At 33.4% G+C, this 13225-nt stretch overlaps 1 protein-coding gene across 2 annotated transcripts in view; it reads left to right on the plus strand.

Moving 5' to 3' along the window:
• The window catches only part of LOC126966693 (serine/threonine-protein kinase Doa), a 73196-nt gene continuing 59971 nt past the window's right edge, over window positions 1-13225 (plus strand). Inside the window, exons 1-3 of one of the 2 annotated variants that reach the window (XM_050810882.1) lie at window positions 6-148; window positions 785-823; window positions 2529-2668. In XM_050810882.1, the coding sequence (XP_050666839.1) occupies window positions 821-823; window positions 2529-2668 (143 nt within the window). In that variant the 5' untranslated portion in view covers window positions 6-148; window positions 785-820. Of the gene's footprint in view, window positions 149-784; window positions 824-2528; window positions 2669-13225 lie in introns of both variants that reach the window. The other variant, XM_050810880.1, reaches the window with a different exon arrangement.

A 13225-nucleotide genomic window follows, 5' to 3' on the forward strand; every position in this document is an offset into this window, starting at 1 on the left:
AAAACGTGTCTATCTGGCGTTTGGATCGATGTTTGGGCCTTTATTGCGAAAAAGTATTCTTCAAGGTTCCGCATCGCGAACTTGGAATTGTATCACAAGTTTCACTCAATTAATTTGGTGTAAATTAAAATACTTACGTGATTTGAGGGTAAGTAAATTGTTATTATTGTAGCAAATGTATTTGATGGTAGGGCTCCATTGAGCAGAAGAACTAACATGGCGTCACCATGTAAATAACAAAATGACATTTTAGCTACTATCACGGAAATTGAATACGGTAATAATTCTAGAAAAGTGTACGTCTTAGAATGCTAGGAAATTATGCTTTGTTTATTGTTAATCAATGAAAATGTAGTAACAATTTTAAATGCACCTAGTAAATAATTTGAATAATGTGTATTACAAGCACAGTGCTGAGGATTGTTTTTAGCTACAAAAAGTTAATAAGTTTTAAATCCTTCTTTTATTGGTATTCCTAAAGTTGTTTATTGTAAATGTATATACTACATTTTGAGTGCTAGAAGGAATAGAATAATAATATTGTCATCAACCTACTGACTTTCTAAAGTTTTACAGTCTAGAGTCAGATCATTATTTGTTAGATATTGTGCTATGAGAGCTGAGACTAGGTATGTGCTAAGTGGTGCAATTTGTATATCAAATCAGTAACTAAAAGTTTTTTATAAAATTCACATTCATCTGCATGTGATATGAATCTTGTAACTGACACAATATGCAGATAATGACCAATAGTTACTGGTCTAAAAAGTTTCATGTTTTTCAGCTTTAACTGCTTCGATCGAGTTTTGGTAACTATTAAATGGTAAGTGAAAGTACATGCAGTACTTTCGTTGTTGATTACACCCAATGATATAGCATCAATGGTGGTACTAAGAGCATTTACATGTGCATGCTATGGCTTCACAAATAACCATAAAAAATACATTATACCATTACCACTATGCTAAATGGAAATTATATAAGCACAAAACGTATATATGTTACTCGCTGCCTTTAAAGCAATAATCATCCTCCTATCTGAAAAATAATGATGTGCTTTGTAAAACTGTTTGCTTTTATTTTTATTATAATAAAAATATTGTAAATGAGCTCACTTTATGCCTTTATACTTTGTAAATAATATTTATGGTTGTACTGGAAAAAATCTTGTAGGTTTATAATTAAATTACATAAAACACATTGTGGTTGATAAATTTCAGTACAGATTTTATAAATTAAAGCTTTCCAAGGTCAAATAAGGCTAGATAACAAACTTCATTATGTAAAAGTTTCAAGCTTTGCAAATACATACATAATTACCCGTAAACTCGTTTGTCCTCCTATTCCCTTAAAAAAAAAATATCTTTTTAATTACACAAATATTTCAGATTCATTATTGTTTTTGTTTTTTTAATTCAATCTTTGAACTGATATGTATACAAAACACGCTACTATATGTAATTGCAACATTGCTCTAACATTGCATGCAATTAAATTATGGCCCATGTATTCTGTTGTAATAGTAAATAATGTCCAGATTTATCTGTCAAAATTATCAATTTATACTAGATTTTATGTGGGCATTAATTGCATGCACCTTACTTTGTAATCAAAATTATATTCAAAAATAGTGTTTTTTTCTGCCAACTTTGAATTTTATTAAGTCTAAGGAGCTAAATACTTAATATGTGATACATGACTGTTTAATGTGATTTTTTACCTCTTACTTTGTCTTTATGGGCTCTATTTGTTTCTATCACCACACACACACCAAAGAGCTGAATATATTATATAATGTGTAGGATAAAATAATGCTGTTAAACCAATAATTTAACTAATATATATTAATAAGCAATTGAGACTAATAAGCTGCTATTTTAATAAATATTATAAAAATAATAGTTACATGATTAAAAATGTTCACACCTCTTATTTTAAATAAATTTCAAAAATTTAAAAACTGTTATTTTTATTCGGCTAAAATACATTAGTTTATTTGAAACAATATCTTTTTTATATATATAGTCTCAAAGACCATACAAAGTTTAAGTTAGAATTTATGTTTTGGAGATAAAAAACAGTTAATGATAAGGTATGCTATGTGTTGTACTTCAACCATTTTGACACAGAACCAAACATGTTTCCCTAGAACCAAAACATAAATGTATGTATAGACAGTTTGATTAGTATCTTATAAGTATTTCTAGCATTTCAAGTAAAACTCATGGCTTACAGCAATATAAATTTTTTTGATTACAAAGTGTTATATATACAATGTGTTTCCTGTTTTCATGCTTACATTGACAATATAAATAACTGAGCCATCTCTGTATTCTGCTATTGTTTATGTAATAGCAGTTTGCTTTGCATTGGTGTTGTTGTTTTTATAATAAAATCATTACATTACTTAAATGACTTCAGAGCACCAGCTATTGGCCTACAGCAATAAATCCATTTCATGGTACATGGTGTAAAGTTATGTTTTTATGCGTATTTGAGATTCATCCCTACTATGTAATACTTCACAGATGCCCCGCACACGCAGGAAGCACTATGCATCACACTCCAGGTCCAGGTCAAGATCCTATGAAGCCAAGCGCCGTAGGATTGATGATGGATCTAGAGAGGAATCATTCAGAAAACGAAGTAGAAGCCGTGAACATGACAGGTAAATACTTATCTTTATATGCTTTCTAATTCGAACAAATCTACAGAAACTATGTATTTAGCCTTCTGATGTCAGTTTGCATTAAGCGCCATCTGTGGACAATGTAAAACACGAATGAAAGGATGATTGTACAAGATTGTGGCAGTTTTCACTACATACACTAGATGGCATTGTTGCAGAAATTTAATGTACAACATACCTGACAAATAACTAAACAATAAAAAGTTATTAGTATTATTTTATAGATCACAAATGCAATTGAATTGAGGTAGTGTTGATAGAAGGGCAAATTATGTAGTTCTTGCCAACAAAGGATCCTTTATGATGAATATAAGTATTTTAATATATTAATTAATATACTGAGTCTTTATAAGGTCAGTTCAATTAAACATATTAATTTTTATTGTAATTACTGACTATTCTAATAAACTTCTCTATTTTAAAAGAGTAGGTATTATTTCCAATCCTTGGTTCTATTCTTATTATCCCACGGAGTTCCCTGAAATTTCCATAAATTTGGTCTTGACATCACCCAAGTACTGATTAGAAAATTGTTGAAGCCTCATTTATGCAATGATCAACAGATGGCGCTGTCTTATAATTCCTTACTTTTTATAATTTCGTAACGTACTATCATACATTAAATATTAAACAAAATTGCACTGAAATGATTGTACTTAATTTAGGTCAACAATTTTTATTCAATGCAATATTAAAATTGAGTAGTATGAGTTCTTAATTATGTGATAGAAGCTTAATAAGTTTTCAGATCCAGATGATTCATTTAATGGCATTATGAATTAGGGATAGTATAAGATTAGGTATACATCAGGTTATATCAGTTCTCGTTCCAGATTTTTATATTTATGTGAATATAATGCATGTCCATTAGAATTAAAATTTTGTATAAGTGTAAAATTTAGCTTATTCGGATTTTCTTCTTGGTAGCATCCACCATGACTGATGATCATGGTTGGTGGTTGTAACCTCGGTACACATGCACAGCCTCAATTGATTCATTGCTTTCATCATGAAACTTATGGGATGATTCTTTGCTTCAAACTGGACAGTCCATTGTTCTGTGGATTTAGTCTTTATTTAGGCCTCCGAAAGTATTGACTGGTTGATGTGTCTTGCTGTTTACTCTTTCGGATGAAAGTTTCTTTGTGGAAGTTCTGAATCAGACTGGATATCCAACTTCTCCGCTATTATTAGCCAAGGTGCAGATATATCCGTTGCCCAAATAATTTGATGCATGTTTTTTTAAATGTTTGTGTAACTAACCAGTTAAATCGACACTGGAATAGTTGAGACAGATTTTATTTTAGGTTTGCAAGCAACGCCAAGCGCGAGAAGTTAATGCGACGTTGTGACCTCACATCAATAATACGTAATCGAAATAAAAGACGGTGGTGGTGTCGTGGGACACCAGATTATAAAAACAATTATTTCAAGTATATTCGTGGTAAAAAGAAAATAATCATTCGGGTATACATATATACATAATAAAAATATTATTTGTATTTATTGTATAATAATAACTCCAAAATTATCTTAACACCTTTATTTTATTTACAATTATTTATTTTTTGACGGGAACGATGAAGTCATTAGGATTTTAAGTGTGCTTATACATGTAATAACCGCTATTTGAGAACGGCAATGAATATTGTCCACGTTTTCCAAAACTAACTTTTTGACAGGAGCGAAGCCGCGGGGATGTAGTTACGAAGAAGGAGAATAAGTATTATTACCTATGTCATATACGGAATGAACACTCCCGAAAACCTTGAAAATTATACCCATATTGATTTTATTGAAAAAGTAACATCCGTGATCTTGGATCTTAAAATAAATGTAATTGACACTCCCGAAAACCTTTAATATGATACCCATATTATTTTTATTGAAAAAGTTAAATCGTAAAAAAACAAGGGGCCGTGCAATAAAAGGCGTTACAAATTTTTTACTGACTTAACCGCGTCATGTGGCTTGTGGTGGATACCCCATGATAGTATTCTATTCAATTCAAAATATATTTATTTTGTCTCACGATAAAACCTTATTATACACAGTCTATTAAAATCTATATTGAAACATTGTTTTAATTGTGAGAGACCGGTGCTTGAAATAGGTAACGAATAGGTGCTAGTAGTCCGGGCCCCCAAAGCACATGGTAATGATGTAAAGGAATATAAAAAAAAATATATTATAATTAAACTATTTAGATAAAAAAAGTAATTGGTTTTAGTGTGGGTGATGGTTATGCGTATGTGTATGTGTGTGTGTAGTGACTTGGTGTAGGTGTTGTAGAAAATTTTTATCTTATAATATTAAGTACGATTTCAGTTTCAGTGTAAGTCCAAGTGTTTCAGCCATTCAAATAGAAGTTTTTTGTTTTATGAAAGTGGCACAAGCTTAAACAGATAATGAATTATTTTTATGATGTATGTTTTCGATCATATATAAAAAGTTTATTAGTATAAGTTGGCACCTATTAGTGCGGAACCCTCGGTGGTCGAGTCCGACTCACACTTAACACACAATAGAGCTTAAGGCACCGCTAAATATAGATGAGCAGCATTTTAGAATGAAAATATTGTAAATACTAGAAAATTAGAAATATAATTCGATTGCCGCGGCAGCGAAACTTGTATAGGTGTCTAGGATGATCTTCAACAAATAAACACAGTATCTCCTTAGGTAATATGATATGAAAATAAACTCTTAAAAGTTAGAGTGCGAGATTATTTTGTTTATGATCATTATCATCATTACTTAATCAGATAAATGTTAAAGATAAAATAAACTAGTTGTAAATGTTAACTCTTAATATCGATGAAAAAAATAAAATGGGTGTCCCGCATGACTTCAATTTGCTAAATTTGGTGTTTTACAATAAAAGCAGCGGGCGCGCGCAGATTGAACACTGTGTCATTATAATCAAGATGACAACTCCGCGAGAACGTTGCGCCAGGCTTACCGTTAAAATAATATCCTCCCTCGGCCACTTAAATGGCGAAAATGAGCTTAAAATCACAAACGACTCAATTGACATTCGATGATTTATCCGCGCTACAAACGGGTCACGATACTCAACGATAAAGTAATATGGCAACGCATAAAAGCGACTTGAGCAAACTTTTATGTTGGGCTTGTTTTTATGGCACCTTGGCAAGTGTCAATGTGTTTTTTCTTAAGAGCACTTTGCGATGTTGGCAGTTTTAAATATTTAAAGTGTTATGTTGGTATTATCTCGGCCGTTTATGTATAAATACTTACATGCTTTTCCTGCTACAGATATGAGTGCAATTTGTGCTATTTTCCGTGTTGTGCTTAATTACGCTTAAATGCGTACATGTTGTTATTTCCCATGATACCGTTTTGTTCTTGAAGAATTTAGTGGGTACTAGATAGGGTTGCCAACTTGCGTGTGTAAAACGTACGGATTATCATAAAAAGAGTATCATTTGATTTTTTTTAAAACTGTAAGAATTTAACTTGTACTTAGGTGAAAAAATGTTATATTTTGATAAAATATTTCTTGAATTTATCCATTTAATACAAACCTAAAGAAACATCCAATCGAATCTTTATAATATTAGTTCAGACTGAGTACTTACTATTTTATCAGTATACCTACTGTAACCCCCAATCTTATTTTTTTAGCATTGCGCATTTATTAAAAGTTTAAAATTATGCTTGCTATTGCATGATAGATTCCATCAAGCTTTAAAAAAATCCAGTTTATACCTTCGTAAGATATAAATATCTAATTTATTCCGTATTAATTTTTATATTTTTTTTATAATAAAAGCATGTGTGTTGAATCCCCGTAATATCTGTACTTACGCTACCAGTTGATTCTTATTACTTTTCGCAGAGTAAACTCTGTTAAAAATATATAATTAATATATTTGTTTTGGTCACAGAATAGTTGACAGTGGCAATATGATTTAATTATTATTATATTTCCGCGTTCGGACAATACATACAAAACACTTTTTTTATTACTTTCCGTCGCAGTTTTGCCTTTTAAGATTTTAATGGCAGTCACATTTTAACAAACACAATAATATCCCAAAATAAAGCCCATTAACACTCAGCGGTTTTTTGTTTACATTGAACGGAAAGAAAAATTACAAAGTTGCCTTTTACGTTAAATTTATAACAGCACTGGGTCATTACGAGCGAGTTTTCAGATTTAATCGATAGCTGCTGATGAATGACGCCGTGTAAAAGGTATATTTCGCGAACGAAATGACTTCATTGGCGTGTATTTTAATGATACCATATAGTGCACACCCGTTAGCTGCACAATTCAGCCTTGCGTTCCTCGACAAACTTGTTCTGTCTCCCCCCGAACGAGTGCGCAAACAAGGGGCACGTAATGTTTCGCAACGCCGTCTTTGTGTTGCGATCTAGAGTTTTTAATGCGAAAATATCGGCTGTGGCTACGTCCTCAAACAAGTCGTTGGCTTGTTCACTTTTTAGTGCCTACGTGACCATTTAATAGTTTTTGCTATTTCATTTCTAATAATTCTGACGGGCTCGTTTTGGTCCAAATTAAGCCAAAAATGGATCGAGACTTGAAAGCCCAATTAAATTTTGAGTGCGTAATTTGATCGTAACGCTTTTGGACTGTATGTGAAATCATTATGCTTTTCCAAGTAATTAATTATGAAACGCTTACAAAAACTTGTGGTGACCACTCTTGAACCAGGATGCAAATTTGTGATTTCAGCAACGGAATGAGTATAGAAATGTAGAATCAAAGTATCAAAGAGTTTTCATTGGATATGATCTAAGCAATCCTTCATTATCTGTAAGGCCATTAGGCCTACCAATAAGACATTTACTACCAAAGAATTAGGCGTGTAACCTAAAGCAAAAACAGAAATAAATACAATGAAATAGCCCTACACCCAAATATACTCTGGTGAATACAGGCGCTATGACAGTAGTAGATTTGCGTTCTGAAGAAGCCAATTTATTTAAGTAGATAACATAGCGCCAATCCATATCAATCTTGGTATAACAGGAATTGACTGAACTAAATACCCGAGTCTCATTTGAATATCGAAAACGTATTATATTTTCTTGGTCCATCTGTCAATGTGATATGTCGGTATGTAAATGTTATCCAAATAAATCACGGAACAAATTCATGTGTTAACCGTATACGGCGTTGCCTTTTTTATCGACTCCTAAATTGCTTTATTCTTAATGGAGCTGACTATACGGATTATATTGTCTAGATAGATACCTATACATACTTAATGATGAAGTTCAATTATCTAAATACTTACTTACCGGAACCTGTTTCTAAGGCTTTAGGCTATAGAGCGATCTTAGCTTAGACTTTACTTACGTAAAACTTAGCTGATATCATTTTTGTAGTCATATTATAGATGAACTTATGCGGAGGTCATCATTCATCACGTAAGTAAAGTCTGAGTACGCCCAATTTCATCTCCGCTGCCCGTCCATCTTTTTGATCACCAAACATTTTGATCGATCTACGCTCTCTAACTCTCTCGTATATACATATACACAGTATACACATCGACAGTACAATATTGTATATATCTATTAAAAAGAGCGCAAAAAAAGAATGCTGGGAGAGTTTCTTGCGCCGTTTCTTCTCTCTCAGAGTGTCATTTGTTTCCGAAGCGGTAGTAGTATCTAGTATATTAGAAATGACATCAAGAAAATAAATGCCTTCTGTAATAAAAATCCAAATAATTATTAAAGGTGCTCCATTCTGGTGCTTCATTCCAAACTACACCAAGATCGATTGCCAGTCGAGGAATTTAGCCGCTGACCGCGTGGTTGTAAATCTATCGTTGCAACCATCGGATAAACGGGCCGGCGACGGTAATTACGTTAAACTCGATTATTGCTGATGTGAAATTTCTTTGCAATTATTTTTTAAGTTAAAGAAAGATTTTTCGTTTTACAATACTTCGATGCAATTTTGATACTTTGATTTTGGGTTAGTTCGAATTTAATTTAATATTTGTCTGACTTTCCTGAAGTTAGAATTTGCCATTTAAACGACTATTAAAACTAGAAATATATTTATTCGTTAGTTTGTTCTATGCATGAAAAATGTCACTATTTTTTGTTTGTCGTTTGTTTCGTAATCTATGCCAAGGAACTGCACATAAGGTCGAAAGCAGAAAAAGGCAATCTTTATGTTATCTCTAATAACGTGCTTATTTCATTTGGGTATTTGACGAATGTGATTCATAATACGTTATGTACAAAAGAGTAAAATAATTATTAACATTCGTTCGGTTTGTATATCATCATTGTGGATTCACGTTTAGGATCGCACCTGCAGACTAATGGCGTTTATTATTAGTTTTCCCTAAAGAGAAAGTATTATAAACAGCTGCGTATAATCTATTTTACATATGAAACTGTTCATAAACAAATTTACTATACTAATATATATTTATTTTATATATATGTAAACAAAGTGCGTCACACTTCATTTAGTTTTTAATCTATGGAGCTCCGAACCTATCTACTCAGCAGTCTGTGTTGTGTGCCACTGAATGGCAGTGAAATGACTCATGAAAAATACGAAATATAAGGTTTTGATACAAGTGAGAATTATTATATTGAGATCTGAATATTTAATTAATAGGAACTGGTAAAGCAATAGCTTTAAATGTTCCTTCTCTTTTCAGGTGAGTTTCTGATTAATTAATGTTTTGGAAAAGTGTATTAAGTATTTGTGTCTGTATAATAAAACCTACTATTTTCTGAGCAACTCAGTTAAGGTTATAGTTTTACTGTTCACCATAATATCCAAGGATAACTTATATAAAACGATAATGTTATTGACGATTTTTAATACGACACAAGCAAGGTTTCTATGCCATTTGCAAACAATGTGTCGGTTAAAAGCTGTATACGGTTTTGTACAGCATTTTTGCACGCAGGTGACAAAATAGTTGTACGACAGGTAAGCAGGGGGAGTAAAGAGGCGTTGTTCTTGACACAGTAAAACTAGAAGTGCAGTAGGTGCAGCGAGACTGCCTACGCGGAGCTTTTTGCAAACTGCAAGACGCTAGTAAAGCTCTCGTACCTGCAAACATATTATCCTAGTCAACAGAGAAAAGTATCGAAGATGGCGGCTTTTACTCGCCATGGCAGCAGTACAGTTAGCAAAAAATATTACCTAATATAAGTTTTCGCTCTTCGACTGACGTAAAAAGTGTCGGTAGGTAGAATCGTAGAGAGACCACGGCGTCCCCAACTTATATATAATTCTTGTGTGCGTGTGTATGTCACTGAACTCCTCCTAAACGGCTGGACCGATTCTAATGAAACTTTCTGTGTTGTATTTAGGTGGATTCGAGAATGGTTTAGATTCACAATTGAACTACCTCCTGAACGGCTGGACCGATTTTGATGAGATTTTTGTGTGTTCCAGTGAATTTGAGATTGATGTGTCTTCGGGTGGATTCAAGAATGGTTTACATTCACAATTGAACTACCTCCAAAACGGCTAGACCGATTTTGATGATATTTTTGTGTGTTCCAGTGTATTTGAGATTGGTATGTGTCTTCAGGTGGATTCGAGAATGGTTTAGATTCCCAATTAAACTACCTCCTAAACGGCTGGACCAATTTGTATGACTTTTTGTTTGTTTCAGTGAATTTGAGATTGGTTTAGATTCTCAATTACGTCCATATAATATAATTCTCCTGCTCATGTGTATGTTAGTGATCTCCTCCTAACGGCTGGACAGATTTTTCAAATTTAAGACGTGTGGACAGGACAACGTCTGTTGGGTCCACTAGTAGTTTTATAGAATTGTTAATATATTAGCTTAGATCATCTACGGCCGTTCCCAATATTCACTCTATCTCTTACTCAAAATAAAAATCGTAACTATCGTTGACTTTTCTGTCCCAATAATCTTATCGACGGTAACTCACCTTTTCCGTACACGCTATCTGCCAATGGGACGACGCGACGTATAGCTTACTAGCGATAGAAGTTTGTATAGAAATTGCAATTCACGCCCGATATAAGGCGATAAGAATGACTTATCACGTATATTGGGACAGCTTCAGATTATTGACAGCCGATTACTGACAGTAGAAGGTAGTAATTTATCTCTATCTGTAGATAGTATATTGGGAACGGCTTTTATACACCTAGATAGACTGTGACAGCTTGTGAAAAGCAGTTAAAATGTCAAAAACAATTGAGGTTGACAGTTAACCTATATTTAGAGCAATGCATGCACACTAACACAAAGTGACATACAAATCGCGAGACTTAGCTTATCACGCGCACTAAAGTAATAAACCTGGCCTGTATTCATCGGTTATCTGGCACCAAGAGGCTGTATCTAGACGTATAAATTATCTAAGTATAGGTATATAGGTACTAGGTTGATTTGTCTGTGTAATATACATATAATTGAATGCGGGAAATATGAAATAGTCACGTCATTTGTGTTGACCTTGTGACAAAGGAAATAAGCCATGATCCGGTATTGTCATGTCATAATTTGCAGGATAATCATTACAAATAATACGGTCACTTTCACTGCGGGTTTGTTGGCTTATGTTCAGCCTCGCTTTTGTTTCGCAGAACAATCGCTGCTCGGCCTTAGGTCAAGCAACATACAGCTTTAGCACAATTAGTACTGAACATGAATTAATTTTTTATGTTTAAAAATGTGTCAAGCGTTCGAGTTTATTTATTCGTTTATTGATTGATTGAGTGAGGGATTGAAGAGGAACTTTTTTTTTAATTAATTAAAGCGAAATATATGCATAATTTGGATAGTTGAATGGCATCTCTAATATTTGCCTAGATTAATATTAGAGTATAACTGCCGATATAACAGTTTAACAAGAAATACAATATTAGCTGAGAATCTACCTAAAGCCGGAAAGCTTGGAAAATGGTAGAGCGGTACAAAAAATTTAAGACCTCTGCGGACCAAATCTTAAGAGGCAAGTTGTGTGTGCCAATTTGATATTTCTTTTAATTTTTTATTACTTCTTAGCACCATACAATCTAGTTATAAAGCTGGGTCTGAGGGACAAAACTCATTGGCTGAGAGACAAGACAAGACATATTATGGGTGTAAGTGAAATTCATCTGCCCCTTTACAGTAACGACCTAAAGCATAGCGTAATGTGACAGAATAGTAGATTGTTAACCGAGGGTCGAAATAATCAATTCCCGAGGTATTTAGACTCCCGAGCAAGGGCGGCTATAGTCCGAGTAGGAATTGATTCTTTTACCCGTGTTAAGCACTTTACTTTTCATTTCGAATATGAGGAAATATTAATTGTCAAATAGGGACAATTTATGACGACTTTTTAAATTTTAGATATGGAACTCTCCGCGTAATTGTTGCGGCTTATTCCGCTCAAATAAGTTTGCGCTAAGTTCACGCTGGCTGTTTAGAAAGTCACATGGCCGCATCTTTTTTTAATTCGTTTTTTTTTTTACATAAATATCTTCACAGCTGAAAGCAGTTCTATTTTTGAAGTTCATTCCGGCCTTTACGTGGAAAGTAATTTGTAGGAGTTTTTCCCTCTATCCATAGAGCTAGGAAAATGCTGCTTCCCTGGAGGGAAGCAGCATTTTCCACCCAATAATCAGGTCAAGACAACATTACTTTCCGAGTGTGAGAAATGAAAATATATGTACATGGGTTTTGTGGTACATACTGCTTCGGAAGCACGTATTATAGTGTTTAAGTACCTACTATGACTCAATTCAGGGTTGTGTTTCCAGGGCTTTATATTACGTCTTGTAGTTTGGAATAATCCTAGTTGTTTGATTTTTGGATCATGTTTTCATTACAGACATGTCTCCACCCGTCATTTACGGTCTTCTGATGTACACGTGGAAGGTTCTTGATTATTCTTGCTAGTTAGAGAATTCATGCTTTCGATTGGCCAATTTTAAGCACGCGGCAATGTAATTTTGGGGTAATTCTTGTGCAGTTTTGTTCCTTCCCACTACTTTGGTTGCAGTAACTATATTTGACATTAATCGTTTTGTTTACATCAATTTCTTGGTTAAGTTCCACTGCAAAAAACGTATCATGGGCGACAAAGGTTCTAAACTCGGTCCTTTATTGTCACGCAGAGTGATATAGAGTGTATTGCTTTTATGTAGGTATAAAATATACTGTAATAAAGGTTTGCATTTTGATAATTCTTCAAATAAAAAATTCTTGTTGAAGAATTATAACAGTTATTTGCAGGATTGATCTATTGATTGTTGTAAAAGTAAATAATGCACTTAAGTTACAGACACTTACCTTCACACCACCCTTGGGGGAATCTTTTATAAACTCTTCCACATTTTGTTCGGGGTCAAGACTATTTTTTCTATTTCTATATGAGTGTCATTTTAGCATACCTGTCATGTTACCATACTCTCTGTTTTATGCTCAGCATCTTGTAAATATTCCAATGAGATTCGGCTTCGAAAAGTCGCTATAAATTATAACGCAAGTTCTGTAAGCTAGTTGGTGTTTTCCGGTGACATTAAATTTTCAATCA

The sequence above is a fragment of the Leptidea sinapis genome, chromosome 11 (genome assembly GCF_905404315.1).
Source record: "Leptidea sinapis chromosome 11, ilLepSina1.1, whole genome shotgun sequence".
NCBI classification, from domain to species: domain Eukaryota; kingdom Metazoa; phylum Arthropoda; class Insecta; order Lepidoptera; family Pieridae; genus Leptidea; species Leptidea sinapis.